Source organism: Drosophila teissieri, chromosome 3L, assembly GCF_016746235.2.
Source record: "Drosophila teissieri strain GT53w chromosome 3L, Prin_Dtei_1.1, whole genome shotgun sequence".
NCBI lineage: Eukaryota > Metazoa > Arthropoda > Insecta > Diptera > Drosophilidae > Drosophila > Drosophila teissieri.
In genome coordinates this window covers 19,289,702-19,314,181 of record NC_053031.1, presented here as the reverse complement: position 1 = coordinate 19,314,181, position 24,480 = coordinate 19,289,702, and the positions used below count along the sequence as shown (strand labels likewise).

The following is a 24,480-nucleotide window of genomic DNA, read 5'->3' as shown; positions in this document are numbered from 1 at the left end:
CTCAGCCAGCACACGAGCTCTTTGCCATCCGCAATCCACATATCTCACACTCCCCTCGAGCCCCTTCCGAACCACCAGGCTCTGCCTTCTGTCCGCCGACCACCCACATTTCAAGGTTACTTCAGATTTGGAGACTTGCCCCCAATCAATATTCCGTGTGTATCCGAAGCTTGGACGCTGGCATAATGCGATTGCCATTGGGGCGGGGGAGCTGAGGTGGCTCTGGAGCTTTCAGCCCGCAGAAAGCTGGCCCAGCTCTCCGCCCACGCTTCGCAGAAGCTTTTCATTCATAAGATTTTATTATATCTGTGCCTATGTTGTATATTTGTACATACCTCTGTGTGTACATATATAAAGTCATTTGCAGCGGGGAATCGGACGCCCACATGGCTGATTGGAATGCGTAAAACGCTGCCGCAGTGTGTGTGTCTGTGTATCCGTGAGTTCGACTTTGTATCTGTATCTGAGCGCTCGTATCTGCGGCCGTCTTTTTCGCCCTTTGCAGCTGGTGGAAATGAATGGCGGCTCGGTGGGCTGGAAAAGCGCCGACTGCGCTGCTCGGGCGTTGGCGTGCAATGTTTCCGCCGCCGAGCGTTATCAAAAATATAACTGTATATGGACTTTTGTGGGTGTCCCTGTACATAAGCGACACTCTTCTTTTATTACCATTTATTTTGTATTTTTGGCGAAGTTTTCGCGTGGGCCGAAACACCCTCGGTGGCGTCCATTAAGCCGAGTTCCACGTTGCCACGTAGAATCTTTACTACCAAGTTATCTTAGTCAATCGGCTTGGGCTTTAAATCTGTTGTAGTTGGTGAGGTCTTTCCGCTTTCGCGCTTTAATTCTTATCACTTTGAACCTATAATATCTAATAATATTTATGAATTCAAACATTTCTAATCAAATTTTAATTGAAATAACCACTAAGTACAAGTTATATGGTTGACCACAGTATTATGCACAATCGATACTTTTAAAACAGTAACCCAGTAAAATTACTTGGCTCAACATGACTAACGAGCCTGCCGGCACACTCAGAAAAATAGTTTTTGGGCGGGATTTTCCCAACCCTTATAACACAGCGGAAGTGCCAACTTTGAGAGCATCGGCCCCTTAACTCGATCAATTGGCTGCAATTTGGCCCCTCACTTTTGTTCTTGTATCAATTACAGCAGCTCCGCGCTTTCTCTTGCTGTCCCACCCAATTCTCGCAATTAATTTGCCTTCAGCTTGACCCTGGAGGTCAAACACTGGCTCGCATTAACCTTCGTTGGCCCCTCCGCTGACTCAATTGGGGAAGGAAGCATGAAAATGGGGGGATGGCAGGAATTTCTGCTCTTGATTGCTCCAGTTTAGAATACATCCCGTAAAGGCGACTGCCAAACCGGATAAAGATTTAATGGGGTTTTAAGTAAAACATTTACAACAAAACTGCAGTCAGAAGCAAATTTAGAAGACACAAGACTATTCCATTCAAATATTCCAATATTTTTAGAATTTTTGACACAACTTTTTGATGACGTTTTTGAATACATTTATAAACATTAGCACATAACCGTCAATTTTACTTTTGAAAGATTTATGAAATGTTCCCATTTTTTTGCTGTTTTCAATCCAAGCACACCTTTTAATATTAAAGTAATTAATATTTAATATACATATCTTTGAGGTACTCACTTATATCAAGGATACATTCTCGTACTTTATAGCCACCACCTCTAATGAAGTAGGTCACATAATGAGTTTCTAGTACTAACTGGCGGTTCTTTTACACGTGATTACTGTAAAAACGTGATCGTGATCAAGCCATGAACAAAGTTATGGCAGAAATACATGTTGAGTTATTTGAACTTTTGCAATCAGTACATCGCAAAAGAAAAGGTAGAAAATTCAATGGGCATCCGCCGAATGACGTCAAAGGGATTTTGAGTCTGGCGTAGGTGCCCCTTTTTCTTTAGCCCTGTGAATTTTACTTTTACTTTACTTTCCCTTTGGAGGAAACACGTGGCACAGGCTGCTGTTTAAGCCAATATGAGCTGAGTGGAGTGGCCAAAGTGAGATGAGTAAGATGAGTCAGAGGGCCCGACAACCCGACAAAACCAATCCCAAAGTGAGTACAACCAACGTCATTCGCATCTCAATTCGCTGAATAGTACCTCGTTTGGCCAGGTCGCCGTTTGTTTCGTATCAATCGCAACTTTTGCTCGCGTGGGCGCTCAAAGCCAAAAGATTGTTTCACATCTGCAGCCTCAACTCGTCATCAGTTCTTCTTTTTAGCGTCCGGAGCAGATCTGATTTTTCAGACATTTTTTATCGCTGGAAGCAGATACTTTTAAGGGGGTCTACACTTCACAGTGACGAATTGTTTAACCTCAGATGAGGAGAGATATATCTTCGTATTTGGGATAAACTCGGATTTCGTTTATATTATTATATAAGTCAATTTGGTGGGTAATTATTTCCAATGACAGATAGCCCTTAGAATTGTAAATTGAAAGACTTTTAATACAATTTAACATAACTTTAGCATAACTTTTACAATCAGGGTATTTTTGTTTTGTATGTTTGTTATGATAAAATTGTTGTTAAATGATAATTTAATCGTTTATCCCCTCTTTGGCTACTAAAATGAAACAACTCTTGTCTGGAACGACGTCATCGGATTGCCCAGAATCTTATAGATTGGCAGTGTGAAATTCGGCAATGAACACATACTCGTATCTAGAGAATCTTTGAGATATTTCAGCCTCTTTGCTCTGGTCAAACGTCAAACGCACGTCGATCGTGGATCGATTGTTGATTCTCGAGACATGTGGCGCCCACCGACATCCGCTGTTCATATGGGCGAGTGATTCACAGTGATCTTGTGGAACGGAACTCTGGGGGCTGGACATGGATGTGGGATGGATGTGTGCAAGTACACACACTTCTGATTTGGCGAAGCGGAAATATGAATGGCAGATAAACGGACGCGCCGGTTCTTAATCCCATTTCAGTTGTTTTAGGTCAGTAAAGCGGAATGCGAAACTAGTGTGGGAGAATTCAACTGTGCAGTTGCGCTGAAGTTGCATTAAGGAAATAATTATATGGCCGTGATATCGCTTCAGCTAGTAAATGAAAGTTCAAAATACTTACTGTTTTTTAACGCGCGAGTCCCACGGCCACACCTCCCGCCCAACCGACCGAGGGGCGCTGCCGTGTATCGTACGGCTCGAATCGCAGGACGATAGACGCGATATAGAAGACAGTAAAGGACGAGGAAATATATGCATACTAGTAGTAATATCTAAGAATTCGTTAAGTACGTTAGTATTGATCGCTTAAAAAACGGCAGAGAGTCAGAATTAGAGATAATAGGATAGAATCAATTATAGTCAGAACATAATACTCTGTAGGGATCATGCAACTCATAGTTAGATCTACAATAGATACAGTTGCAATCATACGAATTTACGTCAATTATGATTAAGTTTCAGCGCAGTGATAATTAATGACTTGCTGGGAAATATCTGAAAAAGCCTTTGCTGATAACACAAGAACACTTTCTTCGATAAGTCACATGCAATGAGTGGAAAAATTCTCGTAATAATTTCACGTTATGAATAAAACCCTACCAACCACATATATTATACATAAGTAGATAATGACGATGATCCATATTTGCCCCCGTTTCCCTAAACTTTCCACGCCGTCAGAACTATTTCAAACAAGAAATAGATATGACTGATCCTACATATATGTGCATAAATATATGAACCCTCGGGAAAGCGTCATCATCTTTATATTGATTAACGTTTGGCCTGATATCGAGGTATATGCCGTCACTTTCACAATTTTGAATGACAATCGTGATGTGCAAAAATTTAATTGTATTCTTCACTTTCGACATCAGTTTCCTGCTATAAAACAGATAATGCGCCACGTGAATCACTGAGCTATAGAAGTGGGTTGGGTATTCCCTTTTGGCTGGGAGCAGACTTTGAACTTGTGTCATCGAAGAATGGAACCCCGAGGACTACTGACCTTGGCTTCTACACTGTCAGAAATATATGTATCGCCAAGGCCAGCCCCAGACACTCTGAACGTGCAATTGGGCAGCCTTTTGAAATAAGCTATCCAGGTGCTTACTTCTAATTCCTTCATACTTGAGTGAGACACTGATAAAAATGAGGTATTCGCGATATGCACAAAAATGAATGGTACGATGAGTATGAGTGATTGCGAATGCGTTTGCATACAGAACTCTGAGTGTTTTATTATTTTGGTTTCCGACATAAATAAAAACAATATTTCTTCTTGGAGCAAAATTGTGCTCTTAATAGAAGTAGTTAAAATGTAAAAAAAAAGAAAAATCGTTTTGAAATATAAACTTGTATAGGCTATAAAGCAGTCTCAACACGTAATATAAACATTAATTCACTGCTTCTCCAATTTCAAACTACGTTTAATATTATATATGTATTTCTCTTCAATGTGATTTATATTAAATTTCATAGTATTACGTATACAGTTAGGAAATATTTTCTATTAGGACGGTTCAAATAAAATGTAGTGTACTAAAGGGGCAGCTGAGTTTTCTCAGTGCACTCCCCTTCCTTGGCACCCCACCCCTTCGGCCGACGAGCCTTTGGCCTCCCACGCGCCAGGGCCGATAGCAGAGTAAAGTCCTGGGGAATTACGCCCTTGGAATCTCAGGAGCCGCGTGGCAAGCCGAAAGTGAGCAGCGCGAAAAGCGTGGGCTGAGCATAGATTTCGTATGGCCGTTCCTTTCCCTCGCCGACTGTCTCCGTCTCTGTCTGCCTGGCTTTCTTTGTTGCTCCAACGGTTTTCGCTGCTGCGTGTGACTTTCATTCATGAAAATGTAGCTCGAATGTCGTTAGTTCGTATTTAGGTACATATGTACATATATATAAATGTATGAATGTAGTATATATTAGCACGCTGTGCTGGGCCTTGCCTAACGGTATACGGGGTGTATGGGTGTGTGTTTTATATAAAGCTAGTGCAACGCAGGCGCAGCAGGAAGTTGGTTGTTTGTGGAGAAATTTTTGCACGCGCCGCATATCCTTGAAATTGTCCTTCCATGCGATTTCTGTATGGGTACACACGTATATCCTTGTGTGAGGGTCTTCTTTTTGGGTGTAAATATCAGGGTCATGGTTATAAAATTAAACATTTCGCCGAGTCTCCAAAATAACTGACACTTGGCGAAGCATTTGCGCAGGAGCTTTCGTTGGAGAGAAGACAGCAACTCGACTCCATTGATGATTCCGATTCTTCTGGGCACCGTAATTTCTTATCGGTCTAAATTAGTGGTCCATTAACTTTTGCACTCCATCAAGTGAAATATTAACCGCGCTCTCGCAAAAAGAGAGTAAAAATAAAGGAGATTCCATCGTGAAGGGGAAGGTGGGTGGAGGTGGGGTTAGTGGGAGAGTGCGAGAGAGAGCTAGTTTGGATGGCGAATTCAATGAATCAACACGAACATACGCATTTTACTTGCCACACGCACACCACAGCACAAAAATATCAATGAACTTTACACAAAACTTTGTGAGCGTATGCAACGTGGAGAAATAGTCAAAGTGCCAAAAGCTAAAAGAGTGCGGGAGAGAAAGGCAGGTGGGAAATTTGAAATACGAACCCAGTTACGAATAAATTATTTAACATAAACGAAAATATAATTCTTATTTTCTTAATAACTACAATATCATTGTCCCTAAGAAAATAAATTTTAATTTAAATTTTACGAAGCAGCTTTCCCAATAATTACTTCTTTATTCCTACATGTTTCCCCTCTCCTTTTCTAACCAAGCAAATTTCCAAGTGGGTTTGTGCCTGTGCACTGGCTCTGCTCACCTTTTTGGAGAGTTGCTCTTCTCTCTGGTTAGTGTACATGTGTGCGCGGGTGAGTTCTACCTTTTATTGCGTGGACTGCCTGTTTCGAAATAATAATTCCAATCTGTTTTTTTTTTTCAAAGAAGTAAAAAGATTTAATTTTTAAAAACACATTTCTTCATACTGGGGCTGACAAAAGCAATATTGTTATTGGGGTTCGCTCTTCGAATTCCAACAGAGAATTGGAGAGTCGGAGAGCAAGTGCAACTGTGTTCGTGATTTTGGAGAGCAACGAGGCTATTTAAGCAACCCGCGAAGCGCGTATTTTGTTATTGCCCGATTATCTTTCACCCGCGCTGCTTGTGTGTGCTCGCTTTCCATTCGAAAAAAAACATCAACTCAAAATATGGATATTTGATAGGCAGAAGTAATTACCAATTTGTTTGGGAAATATTCAACGGTATTTGGATGTTTTAGTGACTCGATGACAGGTTCACCGCACGTTTTTCATTCGATTCAAAACTGTTGTTGATGTTTTAGCGAAGCACACCTAAAAAATACAAAACCACTCACATACACGCGAAACATACACACGGTTGTGATTTGGCGCGCTCTTGTGTGCGTGTGTACATACAACAAAAAGCAAAAGGCAACGAATTTTGGTGTGTAAGAAACATAAATCGGCAAGCGAGGAAATCGGAAAGCCAAAAATTCAAAAAACCAAAACAGTGCACGTTAAAGTTTACCCTAAACGAGTAAAAACAAAAACACCTTTTTGATTTCCAAGATTTTCATCTGCGCGGGTGTGTGTGTGTAACAGCAACAAATACCAATACCAGCGCACGACCAAGAAAGAAGAAGGGAAGCAGCGCGAACCAGAAGAAGAAAGATGATGTAAACTTTGTTGTAACCGAAGGAAAAAAGAATAACATAAAACACGAGTAAAGCAGAGAACAGAGAAAAACCAGAAAAGTAGTAGTAGTGCTTCGAATTCTTCAAGTCTCTGAGTAATTTTTTGGAGCTTTTAAAATGCCAGAGACGGAGCACGAAACTTGCAGCAAGGAGTGGCTGCAGTCGCAGCTGCGATCCCTGGACTCCAAGGAACTGATCCTGCTGGACTGCCGCGGCTCCCACGAGTACAGTGAGTCCCACATCCGCGGAGCCGTCAACCTCTGCATCCCCAGCATCGTTCTCCGGCGCCTGGCACTGGGCAAAATCGATCTGGCCTCCACGATCAAGTCGCCCGAGCTGAAGCAGCGCATTCAGTCGGGCTACAAGCTCTGCTGGTTCATCCTGTACAACGGCGAGGGCGTGTCCGGCCAGAATCAGGAAATCGCCGGAGCCGGATCCCTATCCATCGCCATGGACTCCATCATCAGCATTTTGCACCGCCGCCTCAAGCAGGACGGCTGCCGAGTGGTTGCCCTACAAGGTGAGTCATCAATTGATTACTTTGGTATGCCCCACAAAATTGGTCTACAATATTACAACACAAATGAGAGAGTTACTCGAATAAACTAAGTGTTATACCTTGAAACTTTCGAAAAAATACTCACTCTAGAATTGCCACATGTAAGCACACAATGTAAATGATAATAAAATAATTTTCAAATATCTCTAAAATATATGTATGTATGCCACTCTTTAGAATCGAATATACCTAAAGTATAATTTGAATAGCGATTATTAAGACTTACATTGTGCTTTTCTCGGAATGTAATGAATCAATAGGATATAAACACAAGAACTAATGGGTGGAATTTTTGGTTAGTTTATTACGCACCTGTATCGAAAAAGGAACTCCTCATTTGTTGATCATGGCTGTGCTATCGGATTCTTCAAATGCCTGATACTTCCCAACACCTCCCATAAATCAATGCCGCACATTCCTGTCCTAGGCCTAAGAATATCATAACTTATTTATACTTCCCCAATGTTGTTTGCGGCATTTTTAGCCTGAAACCCCCAAGGAAGAAAACAAAACAAAGCAAAGGCAAAATAATATTAATAATACAAGCAAGCACTGCCATAAATAAACATTTGCATGGATTTGTTGTTTTTTTGCGTTTGCGAAACAAGGCAGGCATTCTTTTGGGGGCGGAGACAAAATGACAAATGCAAAAAACTAGCAAAATATAATGTAATCCGTAGAGCTGATAAAGCTAGCGCCAGATTAGACTTATATTTAGTCTGACTGATCCTGTTTTGTATTCTGATTATAGACATAATAGACTGAATAGACTTCACCTTTCTGAACTTGTTTTTGGTTGACACGATTTTGTATTACTTTGATCGATGGAATATTATAATCGCCTGAATTTGTTAAATGACTTGTTAGTTAAGGAAACGTGTATATTAACTTAACTTATAACTTAACTTATTATATGCCAATGCAATGGAATACGGTTTCTTATCACAGCTGCAAACAAGCTATAATAAAACTTGCACAAAATACCAATCAAACCATATCGGCGGATATAAATACATATGTACAAATATGTGGACATATGTACATATATGTTTGCCCTTCCAATTATGCACTTTATTCTTAAACACAATGCCCCTCCTTGATTGCCCCATATCAATTAAGGGGCGATTTAAATATAAATGTGTGTTCAAAATCGTTTGGTATTTTACAAACACGTTCGGAGATTAAGGAAGTCATAAATAAACATCAATTCTGTCGATATTATTGAGGTCTTCCCACTATTATTGGCTACACATTTTCTTTGTGTTCCCATAGATTTGTGTCATTCAGAAAAATGTCACAATTGCTTTTCAGAGACTCGAGGCTCGACTTCCATGACTCAAAGCCACATAACTTGCCATATACACTGCTATACATATGCTTATTTATGTACATCAGTGCTTATATGCTGGCCTATATGTCTCTGCACATAGTCCAATATATACATAATTATCTGTCGACTGACTATGGCTTCGTTTTTATTTTTATCACTTCAATTTCCGCTCGCTTACAAGCCCCACAGAACCGTGATTGTACGGATTGTACATAAGAGTATATACACATTTATGCGCCGAACGAGCTTTACGCACGTTCTCCTCTTCCATTCAAATGTTTTTGTGTGTCTGCCTGCTAATATCGCAAATTGACAATAGAGCGTCAACAAATGGACCGGCTTTTCAACCTTCTCCTCCCCCCTCCTCCTCCACCCTTTGAGAAACTTTTCTTTTTGTGCCGATTTCATTTCGAAAGATAAATAGAACTTGAAAGGCCGAGAAATTAGCATAACATAAGGTGCCTTCTCAACTATGACGTCAAGCCGCGGAAAGAGATGGCACCATAGAAGGAGATCGCTGCTGCAGAGCGTCCTGTGAGAACTACCTGTGCACAGGTAATTAGAAGAATAGGTATGGAAAAATTTTACGACCGGCAATACCAGGGAAACACCCAAGAAAGTAAGAACCTCTTGACATTCGCCAGATGAACAAAACGAGGTTGGAATGAAATGGAAATAGGAATAGGGCAAGAAGCGAAGGTGGAAAGATAACAGCGTGAAAATCCAGTGTCACCTTTTAAGGGATTTCATTGTTTTCCCGTCCTGCTGAAGTGCCAGCTTTGTTCTACCGTTTCCTAATGATCCCGAAATGGTAAATGAATCCTGCGACCTCAGGCAAAAATGTTGAATGGAAACAAGCGAGTTTAATGGCGTTTCCCGAAACATGCTCAATAAACCCAATTTCTCAACTTGGGCAAGATGCGAATACTATTTTCATAATTGTTTAAATTTAATTGTTTCGATTTCGTGAAATGATCTGGAAATAATAACCGTATTATCGCCCATATTTAGTTGGCTAAATTCAAAATCCATTCCGCGATTTCGCCGTTATGATTTGGACGTTAAAGATTTGGACATTTCTGTGGAAATCGTTGAACGGACTTATCTTATCACATGGTTGGGTTTGGGTTTATTTGCCATGCAAATGCACAAAAAGCAGTTGTGTGGAGAGGAAATTGTGCCATTTATGTGTGTTCTGTATCGGAATGGGGGATATCTAAAGCATTTGCTTGCGATTAGAAGTGGGGCAGGAAGTTTGGGCTGGGAAGCAAGCGGAGCTGGGGCAGGTTTGCAAAAAAGGAAGGAAACCCAAAGCGGAAGAAAGAAAGAGGATGTAAATAGTGATAAATTTATTTGGTATTTGCAACAAACTTGGGCACAACATTCTTTCTACGATGAACTATAATAATGAAATCAATACGAAGAGTTAAGTAGTTAATTAATTATTACAATACATAACAAATCTCTTGGCAAATTGATAATTGGTTACTTCAAATTTTTTGTTTTAATTTGGCTTTGTAATAACATCAATTCTTGAACTTTTCTCGTTGGGACCCTTGAAGTGAGCACCATGTTATATTATCGCCTAATGGCCACTCTGTGTAATCCCCTTTCTTGTTGTGGCCAACAGAAAATCTCCGGTTAACAACCGCCAACCAACCGGCGGTAATCAGCTTAAGCTGGCCGAGCAAAGTTCTTACCAATCCTGGGTACAATAAAGATTTTCCCCCGGCTTGCCAATAATTAACCTTGAAATTCAATCAAGTCCGGGCAATTATGCGGTCTTTGTCAGCCTTTGATGCCGTCTCTTTCCACGAGCAAGCAGCCGTTTTTTTTTCAAGTTCCAGCTTCAGGACTTTATGAAGTCCCTGGGCAGCATGAAAAATGCATAATGCATCGCGGGCAGCGCTGAATTCAGCTTCAACTGGCGATGTAAAATTCATTTTAATTAAATGCCACTTTGTATGCATTTCTCGGAATTAAAACAATTAAGATGGGGCCAACTGGGGCACCAACTATATAGGATAGAATCCGACATGTGTGCACAGATAAGGTCACGCGAATAGTGGCAATGTTTTAGAAATATTTCAAACCTTTGAGGTACATCCTATGCTCTGTTCATGCTGCGCGGAAAGCGATATATATCTTGTTTCATTTCCAACAAGTATTATTTTTAAGGCATATACAGTAACATATTTACATACGTCGGTCTATGGCTTTAAACTGCAGTCCGTGTATCGTAAACTAAGCATTTCCGTTGACGGAATTTAATTCAATTAGATCTAGCAGAGTTCCGAACCGCGCCAGCACAGTTGTCGTTGTGGTGGTGGTGGTGGTGGTCATGGCGATGGTGTTGGTGATGGTGTGCTCTCTCTTTGAGGGAGTCAATGAACGAGAAGAGATGCATCTCTCTCTGGAGACTGGGAAAGCGGCAGATCCGATCCGCGCGATGAGGCATTTCGCGGCGAACTCGTCTGCTTTATTTTTGCCTTCTGCCTTCTGCCTTGTTTTGTATGTTTTTATGGCCAGACGGATACAGAGCTGCGCTCTGTTGGCAGCCGACCCTTTTATAGAGATTGAACCCGAGCTGCTGCGCATGCGCCATAAAAAACCACTTTGCGTCGGGCCGCCCGGCTGCATTTCCACTGGCTTTTCCCAACTGGCTTTTCTCCGACTCTCCGATTGGGAGTGTTGTTTGCCTCATTTGCTGTTTTTAACGAATTCGTTGCTGCCGCTTTTTGTGTTTGGTTTATTACTTTTTGGCCTGCGACGGGTTGGCTTTTGATATTGTTTTTGGGCCCTGGTTGAATTTCTTGAGATGTTTTCCACTGCATTTTCTCCATTCCAGTTGAATACTCACGATATGCAGGGAAACCTCACTAAAATACTCCAAAACTTATTGAAAGCTTCATATCGTTGTTTTGGAATAACAAAGTTGAATCCTCCGTCAATATATATAACACATATATTTGTATATTTAAATTTTATGTAGATTTAATTAGAAACGTTGAACTTATCGAGGTCTAACTGTGAAAGCAAAGTAACACGTGGCAAAATCCGAAGGCCAACCAAATGGACCGTCTCTCATTACGATTTCATGATAACTCATCACAAAGGCGGTGGCTCCCACAATCTCCCTCCCCCTCTGAGTTTTCTCGTCCCCTCGCCACCTCCTCCCCCGCCTTCCCCCATTGAGGCAACTCAGCCAACTGGTCTACCTTCACCGAAAAAAACTCAGCCACAACAAGCGGCTACAAAAAAGACAGTAAAATAACTGAGAGGCTGAGACAGTTGGCCCGGTTGCCCACCTACGTGCCAAAAAGCCGTTGGGCCAAATTTGTCGGCGGATACAGTGGGCTAGAATGGGTCACGGAGACACATAGTAAACGAATATATTATATTATATATATATTTCACAACAATAGTGCAATGCACTGTAATGTTAATAAATAAAGACTTCTTAGAAATATATAAGGAATTCTTCAATATTCCTTTAGTATTCCTATAGAATGAAATACCGGAATACCATTCCTTTTTTAGCTAAATTCAAGTCCACCTGGACCTGTAGAAACAAGTGAGTTTCAATAATCACAGAACAATCCCTTTGCCCCACTGTGCCCATCAAACGTACTTTGTTGGCTTGTTGTTTTTTGCGGTTTCTGTTGTTTTTGTCGCATGCCCACATGCAAAGTGAGCCGAAAGACAGTCGGACATCTTTCCAATTGGAATTGGCGTCAGCATCTTATAAAGTAATCATAGTACTGCGGCAGTGCTACAGAGAGGCGGGATGTGGGGCAGAGGGAGTGAGCGAGAAGAGGCGTATTGGGGCTCGTTTGGAGGAAAGGAGACAGCAACAGCGTTTGACAAACGGGGCGTTGAACATTCTCTGAAATGGAAGAGGGGCAAGGAAGGGAGGGGGGATGCTGGTCGGTCGATCTGTTTTGACTTCCAGCCTACGGCCAAAACATTTTGAATGTTGTCTTTGCGGCTAGTGTAGATTTGGGTCAAAGCTTGTGTGGGCTGTAATTGTAATTAAGCAGGCGTTGAAAATGGATAACTTAACTAGCAGCTAATGGCAAGACCGACAGCGAAGAACGCTTTTCCGGCGGCTGTGCAAATATTTGCATCCTAACTACAGTGAAGTTTTCTTAACTGTACTTGTCGTTACTTTCAAATGCAGAAACAAATTACAAAAGTTCTCCAAACTTAAAAAAACTTTTGGAAGTGCTAAACCGTACTCTGTGTTCTTTTATTTTCTGAATAATGATTGGAATGAATGTAGGCAAAATATAAACCTTTGTACATTGAAAAAGGAATACTCTTCTTTCTAATTCTTATATTTGTTTACCAAGGAATTTCGATTTCCGTTCGAGCTGTTGAGGTATTACTGTATTTGCAACATTCTATCGCTCGCAGTCGTGGGCCACAACAGCAACTACAACGTACAGGCAATAACAAAGACTTCCGGTCAAATTTGTGTGGGCGTGTTGCGTCTCTTTCTCCACTCTACACTCCCTCTCCTCGTTCCACTCCCCTTTCCCCACCCACTCTCCTCTCGCGGCTTGCATACCTCAACGTTCAACGGAAGTTTCCAGGGCGCATATAGCATAAACACTCACACGAGCGCACGTGGAATGGGAAACAGAAATCAACGGCGCATTGCGAATGGAAGAATGTGAAGGAAGAAGAAAGAAGGCAGGAGTCGAGCTTCCCTTCATTCAATTCTATATCTTTTCTTCATTTTTTCTTGGCGAGGGACGACGCGTAAATTGTTATATTCTCGGAATTAGCAAACGGCAACAAAAAGTTACAACAACTTCAGTCTGTCACGCAAAAAGAAAAGCTACATACATGCTCGTATAAAAAAGAGAGGAGGGCATCAAAATGAAATTGACCTAAAAGTTGTAGTCGATGCGCTCGCGTGCATAAGACTACACTGTAGATTCTACAGAGAGGAACAAAGAGAAGAGTCGAAAGAAGAATCAACAGCCTGAACGCATTTTATCAAAGTGAAAATTAGCAACAGATTCCAAATCGAGAAGAGAACGAGCCACAAAAGGCAGTCGAAGAATCGAAAAGGGTGGAAAAGAATCATCATCAAGAAGAATGGGCATTCGCTGCAGAAGAAGCCAAGTGAGAAAGAGACGGACGGATACCGACCTCCTGAGTTGTTTTTATTAAAAGGGCATACAAATGCTTCGGAAGGAAGCATATGCACGTTTAAATGCCCTAAGTGGGCAAAACTTAAAGTTAAAAATAAATCAAATTTTTATGAATTCTACATTAGTAGTTACATATGTATATAAAAAATGCATTTCACCTAAATGGTTTTTTCAATTCAGATAGAGCATTGCATATTCGTTAGATGGGGCGTAGTTTAGCGTCATCTGTCGTATCTTCTTTCTGAATTGCAATAGTCGGTGGGGTCGGTGTGGGTTTCCTTCTCTGCCGTTAGCTGCACCAGAAATCTTTTCCACTCAACAACTGTTTCCTTCTGGCTTTCCTTATTGGACTTTTACTTGTTAGGCAAAAGAAAGGCAATAAACTTCTTGAACTGGAAGAAGACGCCTAGCGAAAGACTTTTATCTTAGAGGTCATTTTCTATTTGTCAGATTGCAATCCAAAACAAAGCAAAGAATCTCCTTTGTAACTGGGAAAGTGTGTAAAGATTTAGTCCTCTGAAAGACAACCGCTTAGAAGAACTTACAAAGTATGGACCATTACAGTAAAACTTCTCGAATGACTCTCGAAGTTTCCTTCTTTCTTGACAAAGTGTACTGCTTAGTCGACCTTCACTGTGTTTTTATTCATCTGGTGCATATGCAATATTTATAAAATCCCTGGGACCTCCCCCGTCATTTCATTTCTTATATGCCTTTTGCGCTTCAGCGCTTTCAGCATTTCAACTCCAAATGAAATTCAACGCACGTGTTTGTAGTAGGATACATGCTACCGTGCAAATGCTGCTGTCGTCGTGGCTGTCTTTTGTTATTTGTCCGCCCAGCTGGGCATTTGCTTTGGCCATTCCTGCGGGTGTTTTTTATATTTATTATTAGAACCTTCAACATTTATTTTGATATAGCAAACATACTAAAATCATATTTACAGAAGTAGTAAGTCGTCAAATGCTTAACTAATACATTTTGATATGTCGATATCTGGTTTAAATTCTCCACAAGTGCTTGGGAAAAGAAGTAGCTATGTGTACTGACATATCTATCTACTTTGCTACTTGTTGCACCTCCTGGCAAACCAGGGCACTGATGTTAGTCCCCTGCAATTATAAAAAGCATCGGAAGAAGAGGAGCAAGAGGCAGCAACAGGATGCTGCACATTAAACTTGACCCATTTGTGAGGCTTCGCTTCAAAAAGCCGAAAACAACACAAGCGCACTCACAGGACTCACCCACACTTACAGAGGCCTGGCTCACTCAAGTATCCTGAATTGGTTCGGCTTTCCATAGCGTATTTTCGCCAGGCAACGTTGCCAAATTTCGCCACCCCTGCCAACATTGTCAGTTGCCATTTTCAAGCAAATACAGCGCCATATAATTAATTAATAATGCGGCATCCACAGAAGTCAGAAGCCAGAAAAAAGGATCTGCGTGTGCACTCAGGAAAATGTTCATACTTCTTTCGTCATATGCTCCATTCAAAATATTAAAAAGGAATTTGAGCCTTAGGGAATCTGGTTCGCTTCACCCGGAAAAAATTTCTCCAAACTGAATTTTAAGTTTCATTTTGAAAACCAGATGTTTAGAGTGTTGATTCAGGACCCAAAATGGGTCCTAGGGCAATGTATTGCTACTAAAGCTGTGGCTTCCTGCTATTTATAGCTCCCAGCTCCCCAAGGGATGAAGCTCTGGTCGTGAAGGAGGATTTTATGGGGTTGGGAAAATTTCGGGCGTGCCTAGACCAAAATTAGGTTTTTGCTTATTTACATTTTGATTGATTGGCTTACGCAATTTGACATTTTGCCAGCGACCCGAGCACGGATGCCAAAGGTAATCCCCCGGCACCCTCAAGAACTCTTCCTCATCCCGCACCCATTAGAGGGTCATTAGATGGGTGTCCCCTAGAAATTTATGGAACACAAGGTGAGGCTTACCAGGTCTGCTCAATTGTTGACTAAGCGTTAAATTTGTTCGTCTGGACATGGAAATTATATGAGCGGAAATATATGTGCATCTGGGGAGTACTTGAGGTCGAGTTGAGTTCTTTGGCAAACAGTTTAGCTATCGAGCCTGTTTAATTGCTGAATAACTTATTAACCAAATAGAGAATCTTTAATAATTAATTTTACGTGTGGAAAATGAGTATTAAGGAAATATATAGCTACTCAAAAGGATATACTTTTAATCAATAAGATGGGAAAATATTCAAGGTTTCCAATAATAAGAACTTAAGACTAGGAGAAGACACCATACAGCCGTATAAATGCAATCATCATAAAAAATATAGTTATTTAGCCATATAAAACTCCATTGATGTTCAGTCGGGTTTCGTCACTATCGTTATAACCATCGTTACGCGTTCGGCACTTATACTTACTCATTTCTCCTTTGCTACTATTAGCTCGTACCGCCATGTAGAACGGACGTCTAACTAGCTTATTTAACTATCCACTCAGTGAGTGAGTCCGTATTGAATGAGTGACCAACTGATTAAATGAGCAACTGATGCGGTGACTAAGCTCGGTCTTTTATGTCGACGGCATTCTATTCTCCTGTTGCTTGCAATGCGGAAGTGGCAACAATGGCTGCACAAAGTATAGGAAAGAATGTTGCACATTCGTTACAGCCCCATTAAAAAATGATTGAATGAATAAAACGAATGAATATTTAGATTATATTCAAAGAATTAGATATTCTATATTCAGAATAGTTATGTAGTGTACACATAATATATAAAATATGTACTAATAGTTCTGACCAGACTAATTTCTTTAAAACGATATCCCACGTTTTTTCTCTCCGTGCCGAAACCTTTCTCACTCTTTCGCCGGCTCCCCGTAGTAATCCCCTCTTCAATTGCAGCAAATTGGGTGTGGAAAAAAAACGTAAACTTAATTGAATGCATGAATGAATGAAATGGAATGGAATGAAAATGGACTTTAACTACTTATGGACTGGTTCAGTCTGGCTCATTTTCCATGCAAATATGTTGTCGTGGGTTGTTGAGCAAATAGTTGCGTGCAAAGTTGCCACTTAGCTTACCTACGAAGCCCCATCGGTTTTCGCCTTCTCTTTGCGTGGCTCGCCTGGATTCATTCATAAAAGCAATTTTGGCTGGGAAGGCGGCTTACATAAAGGCGAACTCTTTCACTTTTCCACCCACATATATATATATATACATATATGTTATATATATCAGGTGCAACAGCATAAAAAGCTGTGTGGCGAGGTTCGGGTCCGTGCTACGCATACATATTTATTTTTGTTGATTTTTAAGAGGTCTGCCTTCGCCCATTTCTTTATATTTTTCTGCGTACAACAATATTTTCTGGTAGGCGAGGCATTTATTTAGAATTTTGTGCTGTTTGTTGCAGTTGTTACGTTCATTTTTGGTTTTATCGCCGTGGGCGGGGGATTTTCAGAGGCAAGTTGCCGGTGTGGGCGACTCCCACGGCAACAAAAACCGGAACACATCAACTGCCTCGGTAGCAAAAAAAAAAAACAAAAAACTCAGCAGCCGCCACTGTGACTTTAGCTCTGGATTTTATATATTTGTGTACGATTTTTTTAATGCCGTTTGGCAGTTACGTCTAGTGTCCGGGCCGGTTAAATGGCCAGGTACAGTGAAGCAAGCTTATAGTGAAGTAGAAGTTTTAGTTTAATCAATGCTTAAAGATGAAGATATCTAGTTTTTCACATGTAAATAACATGTCTGTTATGCTATCATTACAGACTTCACATCTTAAGTTCCCTATCTAATTAAGAGTGCCACCCAAAAACAGAAAGAATTTGTAATTAAATATGCAAAGACGAAGCAAAGTGAATATGGTAATCTATCGATCACCATCCAGTGTCAAACTCTTTGATTGATGGTCTTGAAACTTTCACCGAATCAATAATTCAAGAGTGCCCTTTAATTCACACCACCCTGCCCGTGTGGGATATTTGCTAAATGCCAGGCAACTTTGAGGTGTTTTCATATGCAAACGCCGGCGTAATTTCCGCTTTTTACCACTGGCAAAATGGCCAAGGGCAATCCAAGTGCAGCCAAAGTAAACGTGAACGTCTGACATTCTGCAAGTTGCTTTTCGTGTCTCTCGGGCTCTGCGCATCAATCAATCAAGTTATAATCAATCAACTTCCGTTCCTTAACACGAGTTGAAGTAGTTAAAATGTCAACGCTTTCAGACAAGCGAAAGGTACACGGGCGGCAGTTGATTAAGAAATTATTCTCATCGGCGAGAAAATGCAATGATTGGCAAATCAGCTATTCCTCCATCGAAATAAACGCAGGCGGAAGTGGTAGACATTAATATTTTCCTCAAGTTGTTTTCAGTCCCGTTTTTTCTTCGAACGATTTTCTCTGCACTTTGTTTATGCCAAGCTGGAAAAATGTGCCTCCATATTTCAGAGCAAGGCAAACGACAAAAAACCGATTTTCTTCGTAAAATTCTAGTTCGAACTTAAAAAATGTTAATAATGATTATGTACGTTTTTTGGCATATGTTTCAATATGTTTATAGTTCGATTAATTTGGTATAAGACAGCAATCTAACTTAAATAATGTTTTTTATTAATGATTATATATCAATATAAGAAAATCTGATACACAATGTTTTTCTTGTGGTAATAAAACAATAACAATTGTATTTCACAAGCCTATGCTATTATGTATTTTTAAACGAACTTAATAATCTTTACGACTGAATAGAAGTTCTGCCATTTTCCCTCAGTGGAAGGCATAAAAAATTCGATTCGAATTTTTTTGGGGGAAAAGAGAAATGTAAACAAAATTGGGGCCACGTTGGGTGGGGGAAAAGCACACGCACCCGCCCACATCGATGGGAGATACTAAATGCTCTATATGCATATGGCTAATGGATATGGGGCCCCAAATGGGACTCGCATTATGATTGCCGTTGTGTTTTACGGCTCTTCCTCGTTCCTCGTTGCTCGTTGCTCGATCCCCATTTTCCTTTTCCCATTTTCCATTTCCCATTCCAGTTGAAACGGAAAAGCGACAACTGCCGACTACTGACTCATTGACAAATAGCATTGAACTGCAGGCGTTGTCTCGTGGTCTGGTTTTTCATTCATGCCAGCACTCCCCATTCTGCCACCCAGCGCCTCACAAATGCACACATGCGTGCGTGTATATGGCATATACGTACTCATGTACACACGTACATATGCAGATAGGTTCTATATATTTATAGTACCGAGTATCTCGGTATCTGGCATTGTGCAATGACCGGCTGAATGCATTTGCCAGACCAGAAAGCACCGGATTCGCTTCGCTCCGACCTGGGTGCGAGTAAACAACGTTTACCAAACCGCCGCCGCACACACTGCGTATGCGTAATATCGATTTCCTCAACTTCAAAACTCCCTGGGCAAACACTCCTAATGGCTTGAAATCCACATGACAAAACAATTCGAACAATTAGAAAAAGAGCAACGTTGTCCGGAATGCGGCTGAGGAATTTGTGTGCCGGGTGCGATGAAAAGGCATTCCGGGAAGCAGATGAACCATGATATGAGCCATAAGAAGGGATTTCAAAATTGTTTGTATGAAAAGTGGGACACCGTTTGAAGTTATTCATAAATATAAGGATAACAAACTTATAAACACTGTTTTTAAGAGTTTATTATTTTATTGAATCAAACAAATTGTGTAGGACCGAGCGCTTCCTTTTGGTTTCTCCTTAATTCTTAAATCCATTTACAAATTTCCCCGGAAAACTTTCGAAAGCAACCCAAACAAAGCCAAATGAACACAGATGCGGGAATAGAAATGGACCCGTTCGCTCTGCGCCGTGTTCCGCTGCATGCATGTGCTCAACTTCCGGCTTGGGGGCTCCGGGGCTCCGCGGAATCCATCAATGAGTGCTACCGATGAGTGTACGTGCCTCGATTCGCTGGGGATTCGGTTTTGGGGTCTGGTTGCGTATCGGGCTCTGCATCCAGTCCAGTGTTCCACTTTAGGGATCTGCGTCAACTGCAACCGCAAATGAATTAAACAAGGCACACACTCGAAAAACGCCCACAGAATGGCGAACCATACAAGGGCTTCCCCCTTGAAAAACACTTCTCTAACTGTTTTCATGCGGCAAAATAGAAAAAAGCGTAGAAAAACGCGCCTACGTCATATCCGTTGGGAGCAAAAAAAAAAAAGCTCAGAAAGGGGTGAGCGGCGGATTAGGGAAAGGGGATAGGGGTTCTGAAGTGGTACCTGTGAATGAATAGCTTGCGGTTGTGGGTGTGGGTGTGGGTGTGAGTGTGCGCTCGTATCTGAGTGCTCGTCGTATCCGTATCTGCGGAACTGCTGAAACCTAGCGAAGTGAGCTAAAAGTTATTTAACTCACGTTTTGTCTTTTTTGCGGCTGTTGTTATTTTTTATATTTACACACGGAGATAAACAAAACGAACAAGAGAGAGCCAGATAAGCAGAAAAAAAGAAACTAGTGGGGGAAAGGTTATTCGTACAATAATTAAAAACAAACAGATCTTGCCCAGAAAGTCCATATCTTTAGTGCTAATTAAGAATAAAGCCAAATATTTTGTTGTGCATAGTATTTTCCTAGACTTTTTATAAGTAATTAAATACCTATCAATTACCATAACCATAACCATTAGGAACATTTAAAAGCAACCCAAAATGTACAGCATGAAACAAAAAGTTAATATTAATGAACATAACAAATGGTTCAAAAACGATGTTATTTGTATTTATTTTGAGCTAATCAGATGTGCCGATTAAAGTGGAAAATGAGTTAAAAATATTAATACCCTAAAAACATGAATGAGCGGAACAAATCGTTTAAGCCCCCAGACTGTGTCTCCCTCTTAATATAGCCACAAGTTTTTTATAATAGCAACCAATTTGATGGTGAGGGGGCGAGGCTGATGGAAAGATATTTAAGTGGGTTGCTGGAGTGCTGATGGTGTGGTGGGTGGGTGCTTTCATTGAAGGTGTGCTGATGTTGCCAAAATCCGGTTTTCTAACAGATATGAGATAAACTGAAAAGCGTTTTCGTTTGCCTTTATTTAGTTTACGCTTTGTTCAGTTCAGCAATTTGTTGACGTTTTTTCAAGTTTACATTTTCAACGATTTGAAGGTCGTTTCCACTGTTATTCACGTTTGTTTTGTGGTTTGGTTTTTTCTTTGTTTTGTGTGAACTCATCAATGAAACAATCTAAACACAAAAGCACTCACAAGTGTGACACAGAACGTGACAAAAAAATATAAAAAACTATAAAGATACAGATACGTGCACATACCCACACACATGTGTGTGACTATCAGCCATATGAGGGGAAAACAAGTGGAAAACGAGGAGAACGATGGCCATATGGGAGATATAAATTGGTTATTTTATAATAGGGAAAGTTACCTGCAGGGGTAACATAATTGGGGGTTCTGTATGGAATGGTATACAAATGTGGAAGGAGGTTACGGATTTTGAGTATACTTTCTATAGAAATCAGACAGAAATTAGGCTGTGGAGGCTAAAGTAATTACTGAGTAATTTAAATTAATAGATATTTAGCACTGAACTAGCACCATGTTATATTTTTTAAATTAAATACTGGTTGCATTTTGTGTATATAACTTTATTGTTTAAACTCATCATACTATCTTAACTCTAAATTTTTAAGAGTATGCGGCTGTCAAGTTACCACTTATCCTAGTTCAACCAAAGAAATATTTGCAGAAGTGACCACCTAAATATTTAATTATGTGCCAAAAATACTCTGGCAAACCTTGGTGAGATACCATCAAAATCCAATTTTAAATAGCAATGATGTACACCAGTTTCCAATGAAATGCTTATGCAGCAGTTCCGTGCTATTCAGCAGCCTTTCTATGTTTAGTTTCATCAATTTCCTTCGATTCATTCGGCGGAACTCAATGATAGGCCGAGTTAGTTTGAGAAGGAAATAGCAATCGAATGCAGTTTGCTATGTCATACCGCGGATTGATATCCATGGCCATGGTCGGTTCAATCCGCCTCTATCTTGGTTTATTTTTAAAGTTCTTCGGAAAGTGCAGATTGCGCCGGCAGAGTGCGTATACCACCCGTTGGCCGACAAATAAGTTGATTGCCAGCGAACCTTTGCTGCGCCTTCCGTTTTATTCAATTTGCTGTTTTTCGCATTTAATATGCGGCAAGTAGAAAATTGTAAGCTTCCGTTTTGCGTTATGCTTATGAGCAGTGGTCGTTCGCGTTTGCGTTTTTTTTATTACAATTCCCATACAAGTCTCAAGCTTGGAAATATAGAAACAGCATTTCCGTTGGTGCGGCCACTCGCACTTCCGTTTCCTTTTGGAGAAAAGATCACCAGTACCCTCCCCCTCCTCGCCCTTTTCACTTAGTTTTCCTTTCCCCCTTTTTATGAATGATTCGCTTGCCAGAATTTCACGCATTCTTGGCTTTGGTTGGGTTAATAGCAGCTACATGTCGCGTAGGTGTTGTCTTACCAAAGACGAAAGACCAAAAAGCTACACTTGGCCAAGCATAACGAACGTCAAATTCCAGAGGCCTCAAATGACACGTTGGTCCAAAGGAGTTGGGGCCTTCAGCGCTTTGCTCAAAAAGCATTCTAAAATTAACCTCTTTCTTCTCTTTTCTATCTTTCAGATGGCTTCAACAATTTTCGCCAGGCATTTCCTGAATGGTGCGAGGACGATAATCAGGCGCACAACAAAGAGATAGAATCTAGTCGCAATGTTCAGACCGATCAGTTAATGGGTCTTAGGTAAGAGGGTCTTAGTTAAGATATCAATACCACTATATAGTTTTAATTTGATCAGATTTTTGAAACCGGAAAGTAATTTAAAGAGCTTTTCAGTTTTATATTTTATTTTTCATTTAAGAAGTTATAATAATTGTATAAAACAAAATATTTTGCTCCACTTCACTTACAATATTTCCTAACACCTTAATTTAACTCTGCCAAATTTTCTAGGTCCCTACGCATTTCCACAACGCTATCCGATTCCGCGTGCAGCAGTTCGGCGGAATCGTCGGATTGCGAGAGCTCCAGCCACCATCACCACCACCAAAGTCACCACAATTACAACGAGGCGCCCGTGGAGATAATTCCCGGACTTCTCTTCCTGGGAAATGCCACCCACAGCTGCGACTCAGAAGCATTGAAAAAGTACAATATAAAGGTGAGCACTATTCACATTGTTAGTTAACTTTATTTAATCATATTTTTGTATTATAGTATGTTTTGAATGTAACACCAGATTTGCCAAATAAGTTCAAGGAGTCGGGCGACATCAAGTATCTGCAGATTCCCATCACGGATCATTACTCACAAGATTTGGCCATACATTTCCCGGATGCCATACAGTTTATAGGTAAGGTTTTGTAACTGGATAAGAAATACACTTTACACTTCTCTCCCTCTTTGAAATTCGTAGTTTGAAGGGTAATTTTATTAAAGTTCAAATCTTGTTTTGTCAATTTATATCTAATGCTTTATATCTATTGTTTCCCAAAATTCGCAGAGGAAGCGCGGTCCGCAAGCTCGGTGGTGCTGGTCCACTGCCTGGCCGGAGTTTCGCGCTCGGTGACCGTGACGCTCGCCTACTTGATGCACACCCGGGGCCTGAGTCTCAACGACGCCTTCGCGATGGTGCGGGACCGGAAGCCGGATGTGTCGCCCAACTTCCACTTCATGCAGCAGCTGCTGTCCTTCGAGGGACAACTGCGCCTGAGACCTGGCTCCAGGTTCTCGTGCAGCTGCATTGCGCCGGATTGCAATTGCATGCAAACCACGGGCTATATGGCCGCCCATTTGGCGAATACCACCGGGGTCTCGCCAGACTCCGGCATCGAGTTCGACCGCTGGACCCCGTCCGACACGGGTCTTAAATGAGAACAGCTTGGCGGTAAAAGTTTTGTGCTGCCACCAAGTCAGGAGATCCCAGTTGCAGCCGCCGCCACATCGCCGCCGCCCATGTGCCTGGCGGTAAACCCGGACAATATGTCTCCGGCAAGCACCACCAGCTCGTCCACATCGACCACGACCACTGCGGAGGCGGTCTCCGTGGTGGAGATGGTGCAGCATCGCGATCACGAAATGGTCGAAGAGGACATCATAACCAGGGGAGAGGACGATGAGGATGCCTGAATTGCGAAGCTTTTCCTAACTTGGTTCTCGCGCAAATCACCCGTATAATCACATACATATGAGCCGCTAATTAAATAGGGGTACGAATTCAAACTTTAATAAATGTACAAAGTCTTGGAGAAATACCCAACGTACACATATTGATTAATACCATATAAATAACTTAATATTTAGTACATTTTTAAGTAAAGTGCAGACAAAATCCAACGTTATCCACATGCAAACTACACCTACATTTACGAAAAGAATGAAAACTAAAATATATAAAATATATTTATATATACGCAGTGTACATGTTTGTATCTAACTTCTAAGCCAAGTCAAGAGAATAAATATATTGAAGCCGAAGCGAAAATAAACAATTAAGCTGAAAACAGTTCTTCTAGGCATATAGTTTTACTTTTAGTTTTAAATTTTACTAAACTCGAAATCGTTTATAAATGTAAAGTTTGTTATATTCGGAGCGATTGGCCGTGAAAGACGGCCCCTAATATAAATATACTACCACTTAATTACCGAAT

At 40.9% G+C, this 24,480-nt stretch overlaps 1 protein-coding gene across 1 annotated transcript; it reads left to right on the top strand.

Annotated features, from left to right (window-relative positions):
* The first annotated feature begins 6,184 nt into the window (after window positions 1-6,184).
* LOC122617008 (dual specificity protein phosphatase Mpk3) lies at window positions 6,185-24,325 on the top strand. Its single transcript, XM_043792640.1, has 5 exons — window positions 6,185-7,270; window positions 22,456-22,573; window positions 22,784-22,991; window positions 23,048-23,183; window positions 23,334-24,325. The coding sequence occupies exons 1-5, from the start codon at window positions 6,868-6,870 to the stop codon at window positions 23,702-23,704; spliced, it is 1,236 nt and encodes a 411-aa protein (XP_043648575.1). The 5' UTR covers window positions 6,185-6,867; the 3' UTR covers window positions 23,705-24,325.
* The last annotated feature ends 155 nt before the right edge of the window (window positions 24,326-24,480 follow it).

Bases quoted from the DNA above. Each gene is read 5' to 3' on its own strand.
- LOC122617008 (XM_043792640.1), top strand. From the start codon at position 6,868: ATGCCAGAGACGGAGCACGAAACTTGCAGCAAGGAGTGGCTGCAGTCG. The intron at 7,271-22,455 runs GTGAGTCATCAA...TCTATCTTTCAG, and splicing joins CCGAGTGGTTGCCCTACAAG to ATGGCTTCAACAATTTTCGC. The intron at 23,184-23,333 runs GTAAGGTTTTGT...CAAAATTCGCAG, and splicing joins GGATGCCATACAGTTTATAG to AGGAAGCGCGGTCCGCAAGC.